General features: G+C 39.2%; 1 protein-coding gene across 4 annotated transcripts; it reads left to right on the forward strand.

The window, feature by feature from the left end:
* On the forward strand, positions 1-26776 carry SUPV3L1 (Suv3 like RNA helicase). Of its 4 annotated transcripts, none has more exons than XM_077894793.1 (15): positions 1-351; positions 7533-7610; positions 8006-8113; positions 9318-9432; positions 10579-10747; positions 12354-12465; positions 15278-15355; positions 16427-16518; positions 17916-18096; positions 18918-19011; positions 19948-20167; positions 21578-21658; positions 22032-22208; positions 25278-25426; positions 26294-26776. In XM_077894793.1, exons 1-15 carry the CDS (start codon positions 75-77, stop codon positions 26727-26729), a joined length of 2367 nt encoding a protein of 788 aa, XP_077750919.1. In that variant the 5' UTR covers positions 1-74; the 3' UTR covers positions 26730-26776. The 4 variants fall into 4 exon arrangements, with proteins under 4 accessions (XP_077750919.1, XP_077750920.1, XP_077750921.1 ...); XM_077894794.1 differs by lacking the exon at positions 1-351 and adding an exon at positions 874-892; XM_077894795.1 differs by lacking the exons at positions 1-351; positions 7533-7610; positions 8006-8113; ... (1 more) ...; positions 10579-10747; positions 12354-12465 and adding an exon at positions 12743-12817.
* The last annotated feature ends 469 nt before the right edge of the window (positions 26777-27245 follow it).

Raw genomic sequence — 27245 nt, forward strand, 5'->3', positions numbered from 1 at the left:
TGGCGGGGCACGTCATTGTCCACCGCCAAGGTCTCGGCGGCTCCCTCCAGCCTCCTTTAGGGCCGGTGGCCTCGATGTCCTTCCCCAGGTGTGCCCTGTTGTGGGCTCGGCTCCCGGCGGGGCGCCGGGTGGGCCACCGGGCCGCCGCCTGCTCTGCTCTTCGCGCCCGCGTTGAACCCCTTCCTGGGGCTCTAGGGCGCGTGTCTGCCGTAGCCTCCGCCTCCTCCTCTTCTGCCTCAGGAGGCTCCAAAGCCCCGAACACGTCCTTGTTCGTACCGCTGACTGTGAAACCTCAGGGCCCCAGCGCGGATGGCGACGTCGGGGCAGAGCTCACCCGCCCTCTGGATAAGAGTGAGTGCGGGGCCCGGCGGGGGGCGTGGCCGCGAGGAAGCTGCACCACCTTCCCTTGGAGCCCGCGGGTCCCCTCGCGCTTTGCCGTCGTGCCTGCCCGTGTCTGCCTGCCGCGCTGGTTCGTGAGCCCCCCGAGGCTTGGGACTGCGTCTTGTTTATCCTTTCACGCGCTGCCCCAGGAGTGGTCTTTTTCCCTTTCACGCCTTCCTTTCTGAGTCGTCTAAATCCTCATCTGATGCGACGATTCACTTTTCTTGCGTCGTTAGGTGGACGACCGCTTTTTTCTAGAATCCTTCTTTGCTCCTCCTCCGCTGCCCAGAACTATTGCCCCTGAAAGGGGCAAGGGAATGGTCAGTGAGAAGCCGGAGGAGGATTTCTTTCGGGATTCCTTGTCATTTACTGGCATCTCCGCATCCCGGCACCGTTAGGCTGTATGGTAGTTGCCAAGAGGAACCAGACTCAGGCCCAGATCCTTTACGTTCCAGAAACTTAACAGTCTCGCGGGGAGGAAGGATGTATGGATAACCAACTGTAATACAAGGTAGAACATGGGAAGGGGTTCCTCGGCAAAGGTGGGATCCTTGATCATCCAGGTCTCCAGAGAGAGAGAGAGAGGAATCGCTCAGTATCAGCCAACCGGCAGCAACTAACTTTGGATGGGCTTGACAGCGAGGGTGCAAATGGTCTCAAGGGGAATTTCAGATTATAGGATTGTACCTTTTCGGTTTCTGGATGATTAGGGAGGCAAGGGATCCTCTGACCAAATGAAGCCCTGGGAGGGTGAGGGAATGGTGTAGCTTGGCAGGGCACAAGCTCTCCAGGAGCTGTCTTCAGGCAGTTCAGGTCAACAAGCAACACGGGTGACTCCTGTTGTAACTTAAAAATACAGAACTACAGGGACGCCTGGGTGGCTCAGTGGTTGAGCATCTTTCTTTGGCTCAGGTCGTCATCCTGGTCCCTGCATGGAGCCTGCTTCTCCCTTCGCCTGTGTCTCTGCCTCTCTCTCTCTCTTTCTCATGAATGAATAAATAAAATCTTAAAAAATACATGTAGAACTGCAGCATACTATGGGCTAAATCTTGTTTTGGGGTCCACCACTTTCACTGGAAAATGTGGTGGAATTCAGTATGTGTTATTCTTTAACCAGCTCTTTAATGACTGTGTTAGGCAAGCCATTTCACTTAACTTGGAGTTGAAATCTATATTATTTTGATGATTTAAATAATGTGATTATTGGTATTATTTATTTTAAAGTGGCAAAACGTACGTAAGAAAACTTACCATCTTAATTTTTAGTATACAGGTCAGTAGCCATGAAGTGTATTCACATTGTTGTGAAACAGATCTCTAGAACTTTTTCATCTTGCAAAACTGAAAACCTAAACCCATTAAACAACAGTTTCCTCATTCTTTATTATTTTAAGGCATAGTAATTTGTGTGAGATAATTTGCCTTATTTATTATACTTAAATATACAAAGTTCTATATTTTGTGCAGTTATTCCAGTTTACCTCAAGGTGTAGATGCACCTAGTAAGATAGAACGAAGATCTAAAAAAAAAAAAAAGATAGAATGAAGATCTAGATTGTCAGCACCAGGGTTTCTTCTGGTGAAGAATGCTTAGATATCTCATTGAGTCCATTGTGCTGGAGGATTTTTCGTTTCCTTTGGCTGGGATTGGTCCAGATGTTGAATTTACTGGAATTCAGCGTTGCAAGGGGGGCTGCAGAGAACAGTGAGTTACTACAATCCTATATAGCCACATGGTTAAGATAACAGATTTTCACATAGAGATTGAGTTAAGCTTCCACCTCCCAGTCTCTGGGCTTGTTCTCAGTTCAAAAAGCGTACTATATTCTGTGTCACTCTGCTTTTCTTATTCTGCATTCTCTCCTTTCTCCTCAAGTCAGTATTTCCCTCATCTTTGTCTCTAGCCTGGACTCCTCTCAGCACTTCTTTAGCTGCCTACCAGGTATTTCCACTTAGATTTATTATGTACACCGGACCTTCATATGTCCAAGAGAACTTACCTTCCCCTCAACATGCTCTTTCTCCAGGTACCTAGTGGTCTAGGGGTGCCTGGCTGGTTCAGTCGGAAGAGCGTGTAACTTCATCTCTGGTCGTGGGCTTGGGCCCCACATTGGGTGTAGAGATTACTTAAGTAAATAAAACTTTTTTTTATTTTTTATTTTTATTCATGAGAGACACAGAGAGAGAGAGAGAGAGAGAGAGAGAGAGAGAGGCAGAGACACCGGCAGAGGGAGAAGCAGGCTCCATACCGGGAGCCTGATGTGGGACTTGATCCCGGGTCTCCAACATCACGCCCTGGGCGGGAGGCAGGCACTTAAACCGCTGAGCCACCCAGGGATCCCGTAAATAAAACTTAAAAACAAAAAAAACCCCTTGTAGTTTTGGTTCTTCCCATTCCTCACCTGCTACATCAGTGCATTAGAAAGTCCAGTTGACTGGTGCTGTTGATTCTACTTCCCAAGTATTCAGTAAGTATCGAATTAATTCACTCACCTCGTTCTCTGCTGCAACTAATCTAGCCTAAAGCACCAGCTTCCATCTTTTGACCAGACTGTTGAAATAGTTCTTATGTGTCTCCTAGAACACCTTCATCATTCCATTCCATTCTCTTTTTTTTTTTTTCTTTAAGATTTTATTTTTTTATTCATGAGAGAGAGGCAGAGACATAGACGGGGAAGCAGGCTCCTGTGGGACTCGATCCCAGGACCCGGGATCATGACCTGAGCCAAAGGCAGACGCTCAACCACCAAGCCACACAGGCGCCCATCTCCATTCCATTCTCTACCTGAAGTCAGAATGTTCTTTATTTTTTTTTTTTTATTTTATTTTTTTTTTAATTTTTATTTATTTATGATAGTCACAGAGAGAGAGAGAGAGAGGCAGAGACACAGGCAGAGGGAGAAGCAGGCTCCATGCACCGGGAGCCCGATGTGGGATTCGATCCCGGGTCTCCAGGATCGCGCCCTGGGCCAAAGGCAGGCGCCAAACCGCTGCGCCACCCAGGGATCCCCCAGAATGTTCTTTAAAAAGATCGAAACTTGTTGCTCCCCTGCAAAAAATTGTTTAATGTTTTTCATTGTTCCCAGTTTAAAAGGGTCCTTAATCACTAATATGGGTTGTAAGGCCCTACTTGGTCTGCCCTGGTACCTCTCCAGCTTCATTGCATGCTGCCCACCATGTTTCAGTCATATTGATGAAATCTGCACTTAGGCTCCAGGCCTTTTACACATTCTATTTCCTCTGCCTAGAATACCCCTGTGTAAATTTTTTTTCTTTAAGCAGTGGCTAATACTGAGTGTTTGCTAGAGACAGGTACCATTGTAAGCACATGACTCAGTTTTTCTAATAACTCTTATATGGTGGACAGTGTCTTTACCTCCAATAAAAACTGATCTGTATGTTTACTATGTGCCAAACATTGTTTTAGTCACACAGGAGGTGCTGAATAGCTACTTGTCTATATTTTCATGTTGATTATAACAGATTTAGTCATGTGGATGTCGATTGACTGACTTTAGGTAGAAAGATGGTGCATATTTGTGATAGTCATACGGCACTTAAATTATTGGCCTGATTTACAAGTTACTTACCTTTTCTCCATTGGCCTGATTTATCACTTACCTACCTTTCTCCATTTCCTAGTTGGTAACATTGGCATAATATTTTCTCTGCTTACATCTCTGGATTGTGATCATCAGGACATGTTTAGCAAAGCACTTTGAAAAATGTAAGGGGATGAAAAAATATAGACTAATATTTGTACTAAACATTTGCTGTTTGAAAAATGGAATTAAAAGTTGAATTGTCACCCTGCAGGAGGAATCTGATGTGTAGAAACTGGGAAAACTATTCCCCTAGAGGCCTAGATAATCTACCCAACCTATAAATAGGTTGATGTGAGGATTTAATAAAATAATGTATTTTTAGGTTAGTGTATCAACAAGGCTTTTTCCCTTAGCTTTTTTTCTTTAGGCTATATGTTGACTAACTGGAATTTAAATAAAAAGTTGGAAAGGAAAAAAAAGTTTTCAGCATGAGTTCTGACCACTACTAGAAACAATATTCTAGTACATCTTCATATTCAATGACTGGGGTAGTAATACTAGTTGTAATATTAGAGGGATAGGAACTAAATGCCACCACTAAGTGGTTTGATACAGTCTCTTCAGGATTGATGTTGCCTTTCCTTTGTGGATCCTAGAGATCTTCTAACTTTTATCACTTCCCTCCACCTGCATTTCCACTGTGGCTTTGGCCTTTCCAATTCTGTTATGCAGAGAGGTTGAGTTGTATACTTTTCCATCTGCTTCTCCAGCCCTCAAGTGAGCTCGTAGTTTTGATGTACTGAGGTGGGATTCTCATTAATTATGGATGTGTACAGTGAAACGAGTGAACTAAAACATCTTAACAAAATGGGTAAAGCATATGGTTTAAGCAACCCCAATTGGTAGTGGGTAATTTGTTCTTTATCATGATGTAAAGTGGACTATTATTTTTGTGTAACCCTCAGGTAAGGTAGATTCACATTTTAGAAGAGAACCTGTCCTGATGGGCTGTCTGGAATGTTTTGTTTTCTTTAGAAAGAAAATGTAATCATTTAAAACAATGTAGCTGTCTTAGAGTTTATAGCATAGCCCGCCTCTTAATTTTAGCAAATGTAGTTGAGTCCCAACATAGCCACATTAAATCCTAGGCTCCCGTTGCAGGAAGCTAGAAGACCGCTATTACCTGGTGAAAAGTTGTAGTGACTGAGTCATTTCTACTGTGGCTGAAATCCAGAGGGTGTCTCCTTTAATCACTGTTAATTTTAATGAGAAGTAATTATGACCAAAAATCAGGTCATTCTGTTAAGAATAGTGAAACTGTTAGAGCTTAATTTTTATGAAAAACAAAACTTATGTTTTCATATACTTTTGTAAATTAAAAAGAAAATTAGTGCTATTTCCATTAATGTTTTTTGCAGTTTTCTTTTCCAAAAATTGGTAGTGGATTTGGAACATCCTTTTAGGTAAAATTAAGTGTTGATACAGAGATTTTTATGTAGGTAATATTAATTTTTTACAACAGCTTTAAAAAATAACATATGCCATAAAATTAATCCATTTAAAGGTGCAGTGGTATGTTTGCAGGATTGTATGACTGTCACCATACTCTAATTTTAGAACATTTTCATCACCCCAAAAAGAAATCTCATTCCCAGTAGTAGTCACTCTACATTCCTGTAGTCCTACTCCACTTCACCCAGACCATGGCAACTGTTAATTCACATTGTTTCTTTTTTTTCTTAAGATATTATTTATTTATTCATGAGAGACAGAGAGAGAGGCAGAGACACAGGCAGAGGGAGAAGCAGGCTCCATGCAGGGAGCCCAACGTGGGACTTGATCTCGGGTCTCCAGGATCAGGCCCAGGGCCGAAAGCGGTGCTAAACTGCTGAGCCACCCGGGCTGCCCTCACATTCTGTTTCTTTCTTTCTTTCCTTTTTTTTTTTTTTTTTTTTTAAGATTTTATTTATTTATTCACGAGAGACACACAGAGAGAGAGGCAGAGGCAGAGACACAGCCAGAGGGAAAAGCAGGTTCCACGCAGGGAGCCTGACGTGGGACTCAATCCCGGTCTCCAGGATCACGCCCTGGGCCGAAGGCGGTGCTGAACCGCTGGGCCACCGGGGCTGCCCATATTCTGTTTCTATTAGGATATTTCATATAAATAATATCATACAGTAGTATGGTCCTTCTTGACTAGCATCCTTCACTTAGCACGAGAAACCTTATGCTTGAATAAAGTGTCCTGAGTAAAGTTTCCTTAAGTATCTTGATTTCTTGCATAACACTGGAGGGTTAGTTGTAGAAAATGGGTTAATTCTAAACAAATGTGATGTCTTCAGTTTATATCGAGTCTATAGGTCTGCAGAATTTCCCCAAGCAGTTGCATGTGCTTTTTTTCCAATCTTTTGTCACTGATTTTTCCACTATTGATGGAACGAGACCATTGCCCCCATTGGTATAAAGTAACATACCCAGAAATAGCAGGATAGCTGCCTGTGATAGGTAATATATATGTATATATGTGTATAATTCACATTTCATTGTGGGTAAATCTAGTGCCTAAGCCACTGATTTAAAAATTTTTCATTATGTAAAACAAATTTTCATTAGTGGGATGCTTTTTTCAGGCTTAATTTCTTCAGTACGTATTATGTGTATTGTCACTACATGAAGATGTGGTTGGTACTTTTGCAGGACGTAGAAACACAGGCCACTTGGCCTGTGTTTCATAGGCAAAGACTATATCCTCCATTTTGGCTTGCTTTCCCAGAAATATGGTGTGTGTGGCTGGATCATTAGAATGTTTATCTCTGTGGAATAATGCAGTAGTATCTAACATGTACGATGTTGATAAAATTGCAGCTTGATTGATTAAAATGTTTTCAGTTATGAAATTATTGATTCATACTGGTGTATTATTTCAGCGGCCATCTAACTTACCCTCCCCTCCAGTACCCCTCCCCTCCTCTATCATCACCCTTGGAATACAGCCTTCTAAGCCTTGCTTGAGTACTTAGAGTGACAAGGAGCTGACACTTCTTTGAGACAGCCCCTTTTCACTGTTCTGTTAGAAGTTCTTATATAAATTTCACTGAAATCTGCATTCCTCACTTCCCACTATTATGCCATCTAGAACAAAATAAGTATAATCTATTCTTAAAATCATCTTTTTCAAACTAAAGATCATCCCCAATCTCTTTAGTCATTTGCATAAAAGCATGATGATCTGGTCCTTATGGTACTGGTTCTTTCTAGATAACCTTTTAATTGCTCACTATGAGGTGTTTAGAACGGTTGTAAGTAAATGAAACTGAATATGGTCATCTAAGAGTGGCCTGATGAAGGCTAAGGATGATATCTAATCCTCTGACACCTTGCTTATCCCTCTGCAGTATAACAGAAACATTCTTTTATTTGACTTTATAGTTTTTCTAGACACTCCAGTGCACTATCAAACCATAAAGAGCTTCTGATCGACCTAAACCTTTGAGTACTTGCAACACTTCATAGATTGGTGCCTTGAGTGTTAGGACTCAGGTTTCTTTTGCTCTTTCAGCATTTCTCCATCTGGAAAAACCAATGTTAAGCAAATCTTTCTTTCAGATGAAGTAAAGAAGATCTTAGACAAGTTTTACAAGAGGAAAGAAATTCAGAAGCTGGGTGCTGATTATGGACTTGATGGTAAGGCTAATGGCATTTCCATTAGAGACATTTTATTATTTCTTAGATTAGAGCTTTGTCAGCCTTGTGTGAGACCTAGTGTGCCGGGGAAACAAGTACATACATGTTGTCTGGAGGAGGTCTCTGACTTTTGCTTCGGTCTTGGAAGGAATTTGGCAGGGTATACCTGGTGAGCCAGACACATGGCAAAGGAGGTGTGTATTCACCTTTCCTTCATGTTGCACTAGGATTTCACTGTAGGATTTCATAATAAGCCAGTTATAGGTCCAAAAAAAAAGAAAAAGAAAAAAAGAAAGAAAAAGAAGAAAGGACACTATGATGAGTTAGGTTTCTCACACTTTTAAATGAGAAATGAAAATTAAGCCCTACCTATTTTGGTTTTGTGTTTCCCGCAGCTCGTCTCTTCCATCAAGCTTTCATCAGCTTTAGAAATTATATCATGCAGTCTCATTCTCTGGATGTGGATATTCACATCATTTTGAATGATATTTGCTTCAGTGCAGGTAAGTGTGTAGAGACTTTTAAAAATCTCTTTTGAAATGTGTTGAGTATCCTTTGTATTTCTTCCCATGCTTCATGTTTATTTTTCCAATCAGAGCTTGTCTCTTGTAGAATGGGCCCTGTTAACACCTTCTGTAAACAATTCTGTGCTTTCATGGGAGGCCTCCTAAGTCGTTTTGCTTCATTTTTATTTTTATTTTTTTAAGGTTTTATATATTCATAAATAAAAAGACACACAGAGAGAGGCAGAGACATAGGCAGAGGGAGAAGCAGGCTCCCTGCGGGGAGTCTGATGTGGAACTTTTTCCTGGGACCCTGGGATCACACCCTGGGCCAAAGGCAGACATTCAACCACTGAGCCACCCAGGCGTCCCTAGGTCGTTTTGCTTTAATAGTGGGTCCCTGTACTAGTTATTAAATCAGCCATCCATCTTAGACTGGAGAGAGCCTGGGACCTTATGCTCTTTACTGTGTGTTTGCTGGGCCACAGTGACATGGACTCACACAGAAGATAGAATTGATCCATGATGGATTCCATCTGTTATTGCTACTGACTTTTTTGCTCCCTCATATCAGGATAGAGTTTTTGCTATAAGAGAAAAAAACATGTAAGAACATCATTGTTGTGTTCCCATCAGCAGGTTGGCTTTAGTTATATTTTTTTTTATTTTTTAAAAGATTTTGTTTATTCAGAGAGACAGAGAGAGAGAGGCAGAGACACAGGCAGAGGGAGAAGCAGGCTCCCCACAGGAAGCCCCACGTGGGACTCGATCCCGGGTCTCCAGGATCACGCTCTAGGCCGCAGGCGGTGCCAAACCGCTGCACCACTGGGGCTGCCCTAGTTATATTTTTTAAATGTAAAGTGTTAGCACCTGCATTTCTCTTAAGTAACCATGGGTTTTCTTGTTAATGTGTATTTCCAGGTTCTTTATTTTCACCAATGCTGATCTTTACCTGTTTATATTAGAGGAGTAGAATGTGATAGTTGACAGCCAATTTGCTGTTTTGCTAGAAAACATAAGTGAAATTAGGAAGAAAACATAAGACAAAGCAGGATCTGAGAAAAGGATAGAGTTCCTTGCTCTAGAGTTTTTCTTTTTATTCTGGCAATGTCCCTTTGACTAGCTCGCTAAGAAGGAAGTTTCACTAAGCCTGGATATGATAACATGTAGGTTGCACATGTTAATGCAGTATTTTATTTTTCAGCTCATGTGGATGATTTATTTCCATTTTTCTTGAGACATGCGAAACAGATATTTCCTGTGTTGGAATGTAAGGATGACCTACGTAAAATCAGTGACTTAAGAATACCACCTAACTGGTTAGTTTCTTTACTTGTGAATTTGAAATAGTCTCTAATCTTGGGAAGTTTAGCGATCACTACATTTTTTTTTATTGTAGGCTGGATAATTATAAGGAGTCTAGGAGTTGTTATCTTTAGAAAAACGGGCAATTAACTCAGGTGTCTCCATTTGATTCTGATCAAGTTAGGTTGTAGGTTTTATTAGGACAAATCTATACTTAAGGTGTTGGCCCTGCAATTTAAATGTGGCCTCTCTAGTGTCAGCTGAATTCCTTGATGTTAATGAGCTCTCACCACTATCGCCACTGTGGCTGGAACTCCAACATCTAGTGCTTTGTTGCCTCTTTGAGACTTCCTGCTCAAACCATTAGCAAGCTGTTCTTTGCTAGGCCCTGTACAATGTTCAGTCCAGCCCTTGGTACTGGTTCTTCTATGCCTCACATAGACTTCAAGGCACCCCCTCCACTGAACCTTTTCTTCTCTTCCACACTTTGACCTTCAAATTCCACCTGCTTTAGTGTCTCTGAATTTGATCTCTGCTGCTCACCTCATTGAGACTGTCATACTTTTCTTGGTTCCACTTTCCTGTGCCCTCCTGGAGTGCAGTAGGGCTCATCTCAAGTGTTCCTTTGTTTCAGGGCTTGTAGTCCTACACTGCCTGTTGTTTATGCCCCCAAGCAGCTGTGGCATGTATTTTGTCCAGTTTTGTACTTCTCTGTGGTGGGAGGGCAAGTCCCGAACCATTCATCATGGCCAGAAACAGAAGAGTCAGTTATTACATTATATATATTGAAATTCAGAAGCCTAGAAATATTTACTTACAGGGTCTTGTATTTAGAGTTGTGGAAGTGATGTCAACATATCTGTGGAGCTGATGGCAGTTTAAATTTAAGTAACTCTTGAAGAGAAGGGACTTGTACAATGGCAAAAATATCAAAGAAATTGATTTGCATTTAAATTTGTCTGTCTTCTAGTTAGTAAATGCCAGTCTTGGAAAACAGTCATTATTTTAGTGTGGATCTGAAACTCGTCATTTAATTTAGTTTTCCAAAGATCCTGTTCTGTGCATATTAACAGGATGTTTCATTGAAATCATTTTCAGTTGATGTTTTGCCAGGATGGATTTTGAGGTTAATGGGAATAAACTGTTTACTTATGTTTTAGGTACCCAGAAGCCAGAGCTATACAGCGGAAGATAATATTCCATTCAGGCCCCACAAACAGTGGCAAGACTTACCATGCAATCCAGAAATACTTGTCAGCAAAATCTGGAGTGTATTGTGGCCCTTTAAAATTACTGGCACATGAGATCTTCGAAAAGAGTAATGCTGCTGTCAGTATATTACCAAATATTTGCTCTTTTTCTTGTTAGTTTGAGAGGGCTGAGCAGGGTGAACGTGGGAGGTGGGAAAGGGCACATGTAGTAATTTACCACTAACAAAAGTTGCCATAGTTCATTGTACTTCGTAAGATACACCGTTATTTTATGTACAACTGAGAAAGAAAAACATACTGCTAACTGAACTCTGACCTGCCATCAATTGTTAAGATATAATCTATTTCAGAGATACTAAAATGTGAAAAAAAATGTGTATTAGAATAAATGGAATACAGTATCACGGAATATTTCACAAATACAGAGGAATGTGGAGAATTACATGCAAGTAGCCTGAGCCCATGCAATAACCCAAACCTGAATTACATGCAGATAACCTGAATTGGATTCTAACATTTCACCATACTTCTTGTTTTATTTATATTTTTAAGAAATAAAATATTGATATAGTTGACACTTCTCTTCTGAGGCCCTCCTTTGCTTTCTTTGAGTTAACCTACTCTGTTATGATATTTATCTATTTTTCAATTAAGACCTCTGATCTGTTAACTAAAACTAATGATAAAGACTGAAGCCACCTGTTGAGATGTGCAAAGGACTGAATGCCCTGTTGTCTGAGGCATCATTTCACTAAACGGGCCACATTCTGGTTCATTGTTTTATTATGACTTTGTAATGTGAGATGAATAGGTTTGGGAAGATAATTTTTATTCTCTGTTTTTTGTTCTGAATAATTTGCATACATTATGCCTCCTTATCTATAAGTAAGAATGTATTTCCTCAGAACAAAGACTTTCTTTTATGTAACCACATGGTATTTCTCTAAGGCAGAGTATTTAATATTGACAATACTATTATTTAATTCACAATCTATATTTAAATTTTTGCCAGTTGTCAATAACACCATCACCACTGTTCCAACCCCCTAGGATTCTGTCCACAGTCTCAACACTGCATTTCATTATCATGTCTCTAGTTTCCATTAATCTTGGATGATTCTTCAGGAATCTTTTTGTCCTTTATAACCTTTACATTGGGAAGACTACCAGTTATTTGTGTTGTAAACTGTCACTTAATTTGGATATGTCATATTTTCTCATGATTAGTTTCAGGCCTTTAGGGTAACAGGCTGTCCCAGATTGCCTGGACTTTCCCACATTTAGCACCAAAAGCCTGACTGAGGAACCCCTCAGTCCTGGCCAAACTATTATACCATAGTATTAATGTTGTTCTTTCTCAAGGAATTCTATTAAGAGGTCTTTATGTTCTTAAATATTATTTATAATATTTTCTTGAATATAGAAACAATCCATGTTCATTTTATCTTAATAAACCAAAATAGTACGGAAACCTACAAAATTAAAAAGTGAAACTGCTATAATTTCTCATGTTTTGTTACTCAAGAATTTAGCTGATTTGAGATGTTTCCAAGTTTGCGTAAGTTACGTAAGACAGCTGCTTTTATTTTTTGTAAACATTTTCTATACAGGATTAGGAATAATTTTGATGGTAATGGTGAGAATACTCTATTAAACACCTAAAACTTCTTTTTGCTATTATTTTAAAGGTGGTAATAACTCCAGATTTCTTTTTGTCATCCTAGGGTGTTCCATGTGACTTGGTAACAGGTGAAGAACGTGTGACCGTAGGACCAGATGGGAAACAGGCAGCCCATGTTGCTTGTACAGTTGAGATGTGCAGTGTTACAACTCCTTGTATGTACATGCCATTTATTTAATTTTTACTTTATTTAAATTCAGTTTGCCAACATGTAACGTACGTGCCATTTAAAACACTTTATGATTTAGTAATTTTCTATTCTAAAATACAGATGAACATATGAGATATGTTTTTTATTGTAAAAAAATTTTTTAATTGAGATGAACAGGACAACAAGTACCCAGTACTCACCACTGCTGATAAATGCCAAACTCGCTATGGTGTTTGCTTTTGAATGTTCCTTTCCCTTTTTCTTTTCAAGGAACTAAAACGTTAACAAGTATGATGTTTCCTTGTACCACTCCTCAACTCAATTCCTCTTTTGATCCAACTGCTATCAAGTATTTGGTACATATCTTTCCTTTTTTTATATCACTGATACATATTACCTGTCAGTACTGTAGACCGTGTATTTTATTTATCTATTTACTTATTTTAAAGACCTTTAAAAAAAGATTTATTTGATAGAGTGTGAGCAGAGGAAGAGGGGAAACAGGCTCCCTGCCTGACAGGGGCAGAGTGGAGGGGGCACGGCTCAATCTCAGTACCCTAAAATCATGACCTGAGCTGAAGTCAGGAGTTCCAAATGCTTAACTGACTGAGCCACCCAGGTGCCCCAAGAATTTATTTTTAATTGGGTGGCTCAGTTGGTTAAGCATCTGCCTTTGGCTCAGATCATGATTCCAGGGTCCTGGGATGAAGCCCGAGGTCAGGTTCCACGCTCACCAGGAGGGGTCTGTTCCTCCCTCTGCCCTCCCCCACCCGCTTGTGCTCTCTCTCAAGTAAATAAATAAAACCTTAAAAAAATAAAGTGCATTTATTATTTACTAATCTCTGTACCCAATGGGCTTGAACTCACAACCCTAAGATCAGGAGTCGTGTACTTTTCTGACTGAGCCAGCTTGGCAACCCCTAGACTGTGTATTTTAAAACATTGATGTGGGGCACCTACGTGGCTCATTGGTTGGGCTTCAGCTTTCGGCTCCGGTTGTGATCTCGGGGTCCTTGTTTCGAGCCCTGCATTGGGTTCCCTGGTGGTGGAGCAGTCTGTGGGCTATCTGCTTTTCCCTCCCTCTGCCCTTCTCCCATGCTTGTGCTCTCTCTCAAATAAATAAATAAAACAGTGACCTGTTTATCATATCGTATTATTGTTCCATAACTTGCTTTTTCTACATAGCGTGTTTCTAGATCTAGTCTTGTTATACATGTATTGTGTATATCTTAAATATATATATCAAGTTTATTCATTTAAACTTCTGACTAAAATTCCATTTTATGACTAAAATTATTCATTCCCTACTAAAGAATATTTAGGTTTAAAGTTTTTCACTATTACATATCGCACTGCAATGAATTTCTATTTAAATAGTTTTGAAAATATTTTAAATAAAAATTAACTTTTCCTTACCAGCAAGCAATCATATCTTCATTATAGAAAATATAAAAATAAATGCAAAGAGAAGGAAAAAACCCATAGCCTCCTAGTCCTACCCATCCAGAATCAACAAGTGTTAACCCTGTGGTGTGTATTTTCCAGATTTCTTCTACGTTTCTGTTTGTATTGTGTATGCATATACTTATGTGTGCATTATGGGTGTGTATGTTTAAATAGATAGGGATTATACATTATGCACTTTGGTTAGCTTTTTTCATTTTAATAATCAACTTTCTGAGTAAATGGATAGTTTTTTAAAAATGAGTTCATTATAAAAGTAACACATTATACAAATTTAGATAGCGCAGATGTTTATAAATCAAAATTCCCTCTTCCCCTCTTTTTCTAATCTTGTCTTTATGTACCCAGTTGCAATAATGTTCTTATGTTTGTTCAGGATAAAATGAACTTTCTTTTGTTTCCTAATTGTTATTGTGGGCATGTTAATTTTTTTTAAGTGTGATCTTCTCAACTCTTTGGTATTTGAGGAAGTAAAGTAAAATATAATTTATATGACTTAAAAAGAAAATTATATGGTTGAAAGCATTTTGGCATTAGAAAAAAAATGAGGTATTAATTTTTGCCAGTTATGAGCTTGAAACCCCTAAGAATGAGCAAAGCTAGAGCTTAGGGAATTACACTTTCTGTTGCACTTTCTGCTCCTGGCGCCCCTCTGGGTGTCTGTGATAGAGAAGTTTCATTTATTGCAGGGCTGTCTACTCTTGTTCCTGGAAGCATAATTTCTTCTTCTTCTTTTTTTTTTTTTTACGTCTCTGTGAGTGAGGTTTTTTTTTTTTTTATTTTTTAAATTTATTTTAGAGAGGGAGAGAGCGTGAGCATGTGTGTGAGCAAGAGGAGGGACAAAAGAAGAGAGAGAGAATCTCAAGCAGACTCCCCACTAAGCCTGAACCCGATGTGGGGTTCAGTCCCACCACACCAAGCTAAAATCAAGAGTCAGATGCTCAAGTGACTGAACCTGTGCCTGGGTGTGTTAGTTCTTATTAAGCAGATTCTCTAGGCTGCCTCTGAGATTGCAGAAAATAGGACAAATGAATCTACTAGGTGCTAGGTGGCCTGGGTTTGAATTTCATGTTTTTAGATCGTACACTGCAGATGCTCTGTAACGTTGGGCCAGTGACTTGTCTTCTCTGGGTCTCAGTTTATTCTGTAAAATGGCTAGATGATGATACTCATCACATAGGTTTGTTGTAAAGATTAAATGAGTTACAGTGTAAAGCATTTAGAACAAGCCTGCCAGAAAAGAAGTGCTTAATGAATGACAATGGTGATGATGAAAGCTTGAGTTCTGGTGCTATAATTTGTTCATAACTATTTAAGTAGACTGAATTGCTCATGATAACTTCTTATTGTAGATGAAGTGGCCGTGATTGACGAAATTCAAATGATTAAAGATCCAGCCAGAGGATGGGCCTGGACCAGAGCACTTCTAGGTTAGTGGTCTTAATGCTAAGATCTATGCTTTTTGACATGTGCATGGAGTTTCATTCCTCTGTTTGACATTACCAAATAGAGTCACTAGGATCCTCTCTTTTTGATACAAATCAGATAAAAAAGTTAGCCTGGTGGGAGTTCTTATCCTAAATATTATTTTAATAATGAGAAGTCCAATTTTCTTACTATAAAGTTAGCATAACCAGTTAAAGTTAAAATGTTTCAATCTTGCTATCTTTACAAACCAGGATTGACAGTGGTGTTTCTTGGCAGTCTTTCTCCTCATGCATATAGTGTTTTGTGAATGTATTATTTTGTATTTTGCTTTTCTTCAGTTCTCTTGTTTCATACTTTTTTTCATATCACATATTAATGCTGTATGTTCTCCACTAAAGAGCTGTACTATTTTTTCCCATAGAGTTAACATTTTTTTCTATTACCGATAGAACTACAGTAAAAATTTTTGTGGCCATAGCTTTTTATTTAGTTTGTTTCTTTAGGATAGGCTTCTGGAATTGGAGTTCTTGAGATACATGGACATGAACGAATGTTTCCACTGCTTGATATTAGAGTGAATTTTTGATCATTGTGTGGTAGGGCAGGTGCTTTCAAATTTAAAAACAAGTAGCTGAATTCTTTCATCAAACAAAGCATATACATTAAAGTTTATAAGATGAGAGTAGATCTGCTCAGTGGTTAGGAGCTTGGAGTTTCTTTTACCCTCCAGTCCTTAACCTCTGAGGTACCTCAGTGATTTCCTGGAGCCTACTTTGAAAAACACAAGTACAAGATTCATTGCTAACCATCAGAATACCAGGTTTTGGTCCTGGGTGGTTTCACCCTCTAATAGACTCAAAACCTTGGACCAAAGCAGTTTAAAAGCTTTGAGATTTATAAAATTAGAGATAATCTTTGCCCACCAAAAGATGTTTTGAGGTTTGCATCACAGAGATAATATTGATGAAAACACTTGGTAAAGTCATAAAGCAAACTTAAAGTATTTTTGCTACATAAGGTGTTACATATTTAATTTCATATCTTTAAAAAACTACCGATTTTGCATTTAACAGGACTTTGTGCTGAAGAAGTTCATTTGTGTGGAGAATCTGCTGCTATTGACCTGGTTACTGAGCTTATGTACACGACTGGGGAAGAAGTGGAGGTACTAGATTATATGTTTTGTTCTCAAGGTGGCACAGCAAATAGCCTAGAGTACCCCAGCAGTGGCTTCTTAGGTTCCAAATAGTGGCAAAATCAGAACTTAACTAAAAAGAAAGCTTCATTTCCTCACAATTGACTAGATCATACATACTTGATTGAATCTCATGATCTGAAATCCTGACAGAATGGCCCCATCCCTTAAGCCTTCCAAAAATACAAGAGACTCTCTTCATCTTCTTTTGACAAAACCTTTTGGAGTTTGAGCAGATCTCTTTAGAATTAAGTCAGGAATGTTGGAAGTTTGAAGCTTAGCAAAAGTTCATGGTTTTCAGAGCTTCAGATGTCAGGTATTAGGGCCTTTGATCTACATCTAATTGCTAGAGATAGTTTATATCCCTTTCTCAAATTCATAGAGTAGGAAAGTAACGAGTTTCTTTTTAATCCTAGTTTTTTTTTTTATTACTATAGTTCTTGAATAAGATGAGGAAATATTTAAAAATTGGTCCATTAGTTTTGTGTTCAGCTTTCAGGGAGAGGTTGGAATGTAGTGGAAGAAATTCTGCATTCTAGGGTTTGCTGTTAACAGCTTTGCATTCTTAGGCAAATTATGGAAGATTAAAACTGAAAGAATCCTCATCAGACCTGGTCTTTATATGGGCTCTATTTACTTTTTCATAAAATGGGAATAATAGCTAATAACCATTATGATGTTACCAAATTGCCATGAAACTTGAATATATATGAAAGTACTTTAAAAATTTGTGAAGTGCTTTATGGCATCTTATTAATTTAGAAATACCAATCAGAGGGCAGCCCGGGTGGCTCAAAGTTTAGTGCTGCCTTCAGCCCAGGGCCTGATCCTGGAGACCCGGGATTGAGTCCCACATCAGGCTCCCTTCATGGAGCCTGCTTCTCCCTCTGCCTGTGTCTCTGCCTCTCTCTCTCTCTCTGTGTCTCATGAATAAATAAACAAAATCTTTTTTTTTTTTTTTATAAAAAAAGAAATACCAATGAGAACTGATGGTAAAATTCATAATATGAAAATAAATGTTTTTCTGTATTTTTCCTTTGAAAAATGTTGGAACCTGTCAGTTTTAGCTACTTTTGATTGCCTTGCAAGGTTTTTTTTTTTTTTTTTTTTTTTTTTTTTTTTTTTTTAATTTTATTTATTTATTTGGCAGAGAGGGAGAGGGAGAAGCAGACTCCCAGCTGAGCAGAGTCCAGTGTGGGGCTCAGTCCTTCAATCCCAGGATACTGGGATCATGACCTGAGCCAATGGCAGCCTCTTAACCGACTAAGCCACCCAGGCACCCGGCTTTGCAAGTTTTTCACTTAGTTATTAGTCACAAGAAGTTGAGTTAGGTGTCTTTAATTTACAATGTCATGTCTTTATTATAGGTTCGAAACTATAAGAGGCTTACCCCCATTTCCGTGCTGGATCATGCACTCGAATCATTAGATAACCTTCGGCCTGGGGACTGCATTGTCTGTTTTAACAAGAATGATATTTATTCTGTGAGTCGACAGATTGAAATTCGGGGATTGGAATCAGCTGTTATATATGGCAGTCTCCCACCTGGTAATTATTGGCTTTCATCATAACAGTGATGGGATATGGGAATATAAAGGGATATGAAGTCTCTAATTTTTGCATTTATGCTGAGCTATGTATAGAAAGCACAGTAAAAGATATTAAGTTGTTTGCACAATCATTTGCTATGGGTCATATAAAATTTCTCTGGTTTGTTTTGGTGGGAATAGAGTTTTTAAATTATTCATAGCTCTTGCTGCTGTTGTTGGACTGTATTTTAATGTTGAGTTGATGATTTTCTTACAGAAATGTCATTAAAGAGGTGCCAAGGTGGCTTAGTTGGGTAGGCATCTGACTCTTGATTTTGGCTCAGGTCATGATTTCAGGGTTATGAGATTGAGCCCCATATTGGGCTCTGAGGTGGGCCTGGAGCCTCCCTATGCCCTTTTTGGCTTGTGCTCTCTGTCTCTCTCTAAAAACCAAACCAAACAAAAACATTCAAATGTGAAATATGAGCTTGGTAATTGGGAAGTTGTAGTCCTGAAGTCTCTTTTCTGTAAGAGAGAGAGTGTGTGTGAGTGCAAGTGGGATGAGAGGGGCAGAGGGAGGAGGGGCGGGGGAGAGAGAGAATTCCAAGCCGACTCTATGCTCACCCAACGTGGGGTTTGTTGTCATGACCCTGAGATCATGACCTGCGCTGAAGCCAAGAATTGGTTATTTATAGCTGACTGAAAAACCCGGGTGCACAGAAACAATGAGTTTTATTTATAAAAATAGAGAGTAGAAGGTGAGGAGTTCCAAGATATACTTAGTGTGATGTGGTAAAAGATTTAAAACACTGAACCTAACATAAACTGTTCTTATTTTAGGGACCAAACTTGCTCAAGCAAAAAAGTTTAATGATCCTGATGATCCTTGTAAAATCCTGGTTGCTACAGATGCAATTGGCATGGGACTTAATTTGTAAGTAATTTGTTTTTAATGATCATGGATATTCAATGGGTTGGATGGCAATTAAACATTTTCTAATTGGCATTAGAGTGACCAAGTACTTAGGTTTAGGACAGTGGGTATTATAATACAGATCTGAGATTTATCTTGCCTTCATCTCTTGAGAGAATAAAAAGAAAGTATCACATAGTACTAGGAGTTTTGAGTGATACTCCCTACCACTAACCTATTATATTATCTCACTGTATTTTCAGTTTTTCAGCAAGTGTGTGAATGAATGCCCATTAGGAATGTGGGGCTAGCCATTGGCTCTAGGAATAACAGTATTATGCCTAAATATTCCTCTCTAGGTAATCAAAGCAATTATACCTTTATGAATCAAAGAACTACTCAAAGCTGTTAATAGCAGCCAAATTCTTTTGTTTTGTTTTTAAAGAGAGAGTATGTGAGAGGGGAGAGGTAGAGGGAGAAGGAGAGGGAATCTCCAGCAGACTTCTTGCTGATCACAGAGCCCACCATGAGGCTCCATCTCACAACCTTGAGATCATGATTGGAACTGAAATCAAGAGTCTGACACTTAACCCACTGAGCTACCCAGGGATAACAGCCAACTTTTAAAAGCAGCCTGAGAGTACTTTATGTAGTTTACTTGTTTAAAAAAAAGATTTTCAGTACCTTATTGGAGGATAATTTACATATTCCACAGTTTATCCCTTATAAATGTACAGCTTAATGATATTTAGTAAATTTACGTGTTTGTTAAAAAAATACTTTTTAATGGGAAGGAAAAGAATTACTGACAAAACTCTTTTCCTTATTCTGTAAACAGTGATTGTAAGATTGTAAGCAAGCCTAAACTAGAATTGCAGTGAGCATTTCTGCAATGACTCAAATGATGGAGAGTTTTTTATATAGTAGTCTGTGTGAGTGCTTTTATTTCTATTTCAGGAGCATAAGAAGAATTATTTTTTACTCCCTTATAAAACCCACCATCAATGAAAAGGGAGAGAAAGAAATAGAACCGATTACCACTTCTCAGGCCTTGCAGATTGCTGGCAGAGCTGGTAGATTCAGTTCAAAATACAAAGAAGGAGAAGTGACAACAATGAATCGAGAAGACCTCAGTTTATTAAAGGAAATTTTGAAAAGGCCTGTGAATCCTATAAAGGTAAGGTGTAATGTGTTAATTACTTCTCTGTGGAGGACAGTGGTTCCTTCCTTCACCCACCTTCCAAACTATTACTCTGACACCTGGAAACTGAAAAAAGCAAAAGAAAGTTTTGTGTCATGAAAATCACGTCAAGAAAGCCCTACTTTACTGCTTTGGAGAGGCATAGGGACCCCTTCATCAGAGGGAGTGTGCAAGTGAAAGATTCAGACTGAATAAGTTTAGTGAACCTGATTTTCCTTTAGTTCTTTCTATAGTCCTTTTTTTTTTTTTCTTTTAAAGATTTTATTTATTCATGAGAGACACACAGAGAGGCATAGACATAGGCAGAGGGAGAAGCAGGCTCCCCTCAGGGAACCCGACATGGGACTTGATCCCAGGACTCTGGGATCATGACCCGAGCCGAAGGCAGACACTCAGCTGCTGAGCCACCCGGGCATCCTCTTTCTATAGTCTAAGCAATGGATGGGGTAGGGGGATATTTACTTCTGGTGGACACACAGTTACATCAAAATGAAGAATTTTGAGAAACTTGAATGTAGAAGAAACTCTTGAGCCAGTAAGGACAAGCTTCAGTTTTGGTTAGTGCAGTTAATGAGGCAGCAGCCTGTATATTTTAAACAAACTGTTACAATTTAAGTTGCTTGGAAAATTCACTTAGAGATTAACGTGGCTCTTCTCACTTTCCAGTGGCACTGGTAAGGGGGATAGAAAGGAGATGATGCAAAGAAACATTTCCTGGGGGAATTCTGTGCTTGAGAGAATTCCTGTAGCTTTTGTGAAGAGTGCAGTTGACAATGACACAGCCCCCGCTTTTCTCCTGTGCACCTTATTTCCTGTGCTTATACTCTTCCTCCTCCCATGATCCAGGTCTCACTTCTTTCCTCTATTCATCCTTTGCTCTTTCTCTTTCTCATTCCCTTTCTCCCCCTCACCCTCATATACTTACTGTAGGCATTTATTAATACTGGATTGTCGTTGAAGAGATCACTGGCCTCCAGTTTAGACACTGTCTCTTGTATTTATTTATGTTTGTCAGTTTTATTGCCTTGGCTAAAGTGATTGGGTTTTCCTTGTTTATTTTTGTTGAGTGAAGATAACTGAGACCCCGGAAAGCAGTTTTGGTACTCAGGTCATCGTAGAGTTTAGGAGTACAACTAAGATATATATGAAAGATTGACTAGTGACTCAGTAGGTATAATTGCTTAGTTTTACTAAATCATCTCATCAGCTTTCCTAATTGGTAATAAATGGGAAAGTGATGTTGCATTTTTCTTTTTTATTCAAATTCTTGTCATTTAACTTATTTGGTGAGAACTTAGCCTGAATATAGGACTTTATTTAGAAATAACTTAAGAAAAGTTTTCCTTTAAAAAGAAAAAAAACTCACAGTTCTTTCTTTTACTCAAGGCAGCCGGTCTTCATCCAACTGCTGAACAGATTGAAATGTTTGCCTACCATCTCCCTGATACAACACTTTCTAATCTCATTGTAAGTACAAACTCACTTTTAAATCTCTTCTAACATCTAAAATCTCTTCTAAAAACGTTAATATGTCAGACAATTGCTGGTTAGCGTCCTGGGCATCAGTGGAAAGTCTTGTTTTTGTGACATTGCTGTGTGAAGTTTATCTTGAAAGTGAAAACTTTCTCTCAGAATCTTCTGGGACTTTTGTCCTGAGGAATTTTCTGAGTATTTCAGGTTGGGAAGGCTGTGGGGAAGGTCTTCTAGCTTGTGAAGACAGCAAATTAAGCAGGCCTTACTAGAAAACTGTTAGAGACTTAAAGAGATTGTCTTTTGTAGAGTTGAGTACTCTATTCATGCCCATTTAGGCAGTCCAGTAATACATCTTTTCCCCCTCCAGGATATTTTTGTAGACTTTTCACAAGTTGATGGGCAGTATTTTGTCTGCAATATGGATGATTTTAAATTTTCTGCAGAGTTGATCCAACATATTCCATTAAGTCTACGAGTGAGGTATGTTTTCTGCACAGCTCCTATCAATAAGAAGCAGCCCTTTGTCTGTTCTTCATTGTTACAGGTAAGCCTTTGTCTTTATATTTTGAGTTGTTTCAAGTCTGTGCATTTCCCCAAACAATACTTTGTTATTCAAAGTAAAATAATTGGAGAGTTTTCGGTATGAGATACTATATAAGAACTTAAATATAAAATGGCTCTTTTTTTCCTACAGGGCAATTTTTTGAGGGAAAGGGGAACTGTTGTTTTGTATTTAGGTTTATATGGTAGCCTTTGTGAAGAATCTGAAACAACAACTATAATTTTTTTTTTAAGAAAGTGTGTCTTTGCCTAATGTTATACTTCTTCCTTTTTTTTCTTTAAGTGGGGTTTTTTTTTTTAACTGCTTTTTTTTTTTTTTAAGATTTTACTTATTTATTAATGAATGACACAGAGAGAGAGAGAGAGAGAGAGAGAGCGCGTGTGGCAGAGACACAGGCAGAGGGAGAAGCAGGCTCCATGCAGGGAGCCCGATGTGGGACTCGATCCAGGGTCTCCAGGATCAGGCCCTGGGCTGAAGGTGGCGCTAAACCACTGAGCCACCCGGGCTGCCCGGGACTGCTTTTTAATATTTGTTTATTTATTTTAACTAGGCTCCATGCCCAATGTGGGATATGAACTCATAACCCTGAGATTAGGAGTCACATATTCTACCAATTGAGTCAGCCAGGTGTCCCGATATACTTCTTTCTTGATGGCAATGGTTACTATTTTTTGGAAAGAGAAGGGTATAGGGGTAGCTGTGGCAGTAGTATTCAGTTTTCCTAATTATATGGCACTGAGCCAGAGATTGTGGTTTTAGATGAGTTTGGTGCCAAGCTTCCAGCCCCTTTTCTTTTCATTCATTTGCATAGGGTACAAACCACTGTCTTCTGAGGAACACAAGATACACAAGGGGGATAGGGAAGGGTAGTGGAAGCTGAACCTCCAGCCCCCTGCCATGTCCTCTCACCTCATCGAGCCCTTGCCTCTCTCCTATTGCCTCTGCCTGGGGCACCATCCCACTATACCCCCAGAAGGCCTCCTCTTGAATCTTCCTCAAATTTAGAGTCTCACTACTGTCTTCTCTGTAAAACTCAGCATTCTGCATACTAGCTGTGTTCCTACCAAATCTGTTTCTAAATTTATGTTCTAAATTACTTTAAAATTGCATAAGTACTACATAAATGCTTTCTCGTTGCACAAAGTTAAAACATTACAGATAAGTTAAATTGGGTTACCACCCCCAATCCCAGTCTGTAACAGAGCTACAGTTAACAGTTTGTCATTGCAGACCTCTTCTGTTGTGTTTGCCTACATATGTGTACATATAGAAATTCTAGTTTTGTTGCATGGGTGTGTTTTCCCATAAATGTTATAATGAATTATTCTACAACTTGCCTTTTTCTTTTCCCATTAATATGTCTTAGAGTATTCATGTCCAGGTATTTACCTAGATAATGTGTTTCTTAGAGCTGGCATTTATGGGAGAGTTAGGATAAGTTTGAGGTTTATGGAACAAAGTCTCAAATGCTATACATTGACCTAGATGGACCTTCAGTCCATGGCACCCAATCTGTTTATACCATCCTCCAAATAGCTGTTCTAATGAAGCAGAAGCATTTTACTAGGAGTAAGAAGTCTGGAATGGTACAGTCTAACAGTTGCTTATATGTTATGTAACTAGTTATTATGTGAAATGTAGAGATTTTTCCTTTTTCCTTGTCACTATTATTACTGAACTATAAAAGAGCTCAATCTCATTGATGCCTCTAATGCCCCCCAGGATAGTTGTTTGGAATCAGTGTTCTAGGGAGTTCCTTTGGGGCTGGCTACTGGACAGAGGTATCCGATAGGCATCTCTCCCTTCCCTTCTCTGGGCAGCTCTGTATTTAACTCTTTTATATACTGGGTTTCCCCCAGTATGTGGTAAAAAATATTAAAGACCCTGTCTTTGTAAGAGAAATTGAGTTTGGCTTGTCCTGTTTAGCAGGTTAGTATCATCACATTTCCAGTCTTCTTGGCTATCCTGTTTGGCATTTATTAAGCTTAGAATGTACGACTGAATTTAATAAAATCATAACATTATTTAACCACAGTTGTTCTAAAACTGCTTTGCCTCTCTGAAGAATTGACCTTGCTTAGGTTAAACATTTAGGGATAATTTTCCCTAATTAAGAAATGAACCATTTGAAATCAGCTTATTTTTGAAGCTAAAGATTTTAAACTTTTGCTCTAGAGGTTTCATATGGTTGTGGTCTGTCTGCTATAGATAGATCATATCTGTTTCATATGGTTGTGGTCTGATGTGTAATAATGCTTAGCATTGTTGGGGACTGGGAGCAGCCTGGTTTTCCAGCCACATTCTCCCAACAGTGTCCTGTGGTTCAAGAAGGAGTTCTGATGGTCTTATGGTATTAAAGAGGAAGCTGAAGCGCAGAGTGGTGGCTTGGCCAAAACAATACAGCTGAGTGAAGAGGTAGTCTCTTTACCAGTTTGATTGACTCATGCCCAACCTTGCACCAAACCGCCTCAAAGAGTTTCTCTAAGATAAGGGAGAACATTAGAAAGATACAGCTCATATTTGTAGTTTAATGAAAGAGTAGAAATGAGAGTCTTCAATGTCTGTCTAGAACTTAGAACATTAAACGTTCATAAAAGTTAACAGACATAGGCTCTGGAAAATTAATTATTTTTTTTTTTTGTAAAGATTTTATTTATTTATTCATGAGAGACAGAGAGAGGGCAGAGACATAGGCAGAGGGAGAAGCAGGCTTCCTGCAGGGAGCCCGATGTGGGACTTGATCCTGGGATTCCAGGATCACATCCTGGGCCGAAGGCAGGTGCTAAACTGCTGAGCCACCCAGGCGTCCCTGGAAAGTTAATTCCTGTACAACTTCGGATGCACATATTATTGCCCTGGTTTTGGAAAGTGAAGGAAACCCCTATTTTTTCAAAGTATCTTTATAAAGTATTAAAGGTTCTTAAAAAATATAGAAAAGTATAAAGAACTTTATTAAAACATAACAGTTAATGGTTTATTGTGCTTTCTTTTTCTAATCACAGATTTAAGTGAATTTTGAGTTTTTTACCAAACTCTTTTCTTCTCTTTCAGTTTGCCAGGCAGTATAGCAGGAATGAACCGCTGACCTTCTCATGGTTACGCCGATATATTAAATGGCCTTTACTTCCACCTAAGAATATTAAAGACCTCATGGATCTAGAAGCTGTCCATGATGTCTTGGATCTTTACCTATGGCTAAGGTATCAGATTTTTCCTTTATGGACTCTGATTATTCTGAGTAATAGGGGAAATCAAAGGTTTATGAATGAATGAATGATCTTTTGTTCCCTCAAGATAGACATATTTTTGCAGTGTGCTCTATATTATGCTTATTGTCCATTATGGCTGTTGAGCCTTGCTTATATCCATTCTAAAAATGACTTAAGGACTTCTTATGATTCTAGTTAGGATAGGTAGATGAGAAGGTTTACAGATCCTTCCTACATAAATGGTGGTCCCTGGACCAAAAGCATTTGTATCACCTGGAAGCTTGTTAGAACTAGAGAATATCAGGCTCAGCCCAGACTTAATCAGATGCATTGTAACAAGATCCCCAGATGATTTCCTTGTACATTAACATTTGAAAGGTACTGTGCTAGATTAGTGATTGTCTCTCTTTTTTTAAAAAATATTTTATTTATTCATGAGAGACACAGAGAGAAAGAGACAGAGAGGCAGAGACACAGTCAGAGGGAGAAGCAGGCCCCATGCAGGGAGCCCGATGTGGGACTTGATCCTGGGACTCCAGGATCACACCCTGGGCCGAAAGCAGGTGCTAAAACTACGGAGCCACCCAGGCGTCCCTAGATCATTGATTCTCAAAGGTAGGGCATGTCCCACCAGGGGAGCATATCGGAATCACTTAAGATACGAGTAATGACCTACCCTCATAATGACAATATTCCTCAGGTGTGCTGGGGCAGAAACAAAGGTTGAGCAAAGGCACTGGACAGAGTTTGCAAAAACAACATGTGGGATCAGTGAGTGTCAAGAAGTAGTTAAGTCATGGAGATAAGTCCAATGACTGATAAGAACTGTTGCTATAACATAATATTTCTCTTTCCCAGCTACCGCTTTATAGATATGTTTCCAGATGCCAACTTTATTCGAGACCTCCAGAAAGAACTAGATGGCATTATCCAAGAAGGTGTACACAACATCACCAAACTGATTAAAATTTCTGAGACACATAAACTGTTGAATTTGGAGAGCTTGTCAGCAGAGAACCAGTCGCGATTGTCAGGAGCTTTAAAGAGCCAGGCTAGACGGATGCGTAGCACCAAAACTTTAGGGAGTAAAGCTACGGAGCCACCTACCTCCAACGCGGAAGAGAAATCTCTTGCTTCCAGATTGGTGCAGCAAGGCCTCCTCACTGCAGACATGTTGAAACAGCTAGAAAAAGAATGGTTGACACAACAAACTGAGCATGGCAAAGAAAAAACAGAGCCTGGAACTCACTCAAAAGGGACGAGAAGAAAGAAGAAGGAGCCTCCTTCAGATTAGTTTTATTTTATTTTTATTTTTGCAAATAAAAGTATTTTAAAACCCTTTTTTTTTTCTCCTATGTATTTACTGCCTGCTGTGGTATTGTGGCTATCTCTTACTGGGGTCTTTTTGCTTGGGAAAATTAGCTCTTAAAGATAACTAAACTGCTGTTAATTTCAACATTTAATTATGAATGTCTTAGAGATTTTATTTAAAGCTTTATATAGTGGCTATTTGTAGTATAGCACTAAGATAATGCACTATAAGGAACTGTATGGGAATAAAATCAGTTCGGTGAGTTGTTTTGATCAGTTTCCTACACTATTGCCCAAGATGTCATAGTTGGAGTTAGGTTTTGTTTTTTGTTTTTGTTTTTTTGTTTTTAGATTTATTTTAGTGTGAGTGAGTGCGAGGAGGGGGAGAGGGAGGGGGAGAGAGCATCTCAAGCAGACTCTCCATTGAGTGCAGAGCCTGATGCAGGGCTCAATCTCACGACCCTGAGATCATGACCCGAGCTGAAGCCAAGAGTTGGTT

This window comes from Canis aureus, chromosome 4, assembly GCF_053574225.1.
Source record: "Canis aureus isolate CA01 chromosome 4, VMU_Caureus_v.1.0, whole genome shotgun sequence".
Taxonomy (NCBI): domain Eukaryota; kingdom Metazoa; phylum Chordata; class Mammalia; order Carnivora; family Canidae; genus Canis; species Canis aureus.

What these genes read in the sequence shown, in the direction of transcription:
- SUPV3L1 (XM_077894793.1), top strand. Translation starts at nt 75, where the DNA reads ATGTCCTTCCCCAGGTGTGCCCTGTTGTGGGCTCGGCTCCCGGCGGGG. An exon ending in CACCCGCCCTCTGGATAAGA is followed by an intron (nt 352 to 7,532) that starts GTGAGTGCGGGG and finishes TCTTTCTTTCAG; the next exon opens with ATGAAGTAAAGAAGATCTTA. An exon ending in TCGAAAAGAGTAATGCTGCT is followed by an intron (nt 10,748 to 12,353) that starts GTCAGTATATTA and finishes TTGTCATCCTAG; the next exon opens with GGTGTTCCATGTGACTTGGT.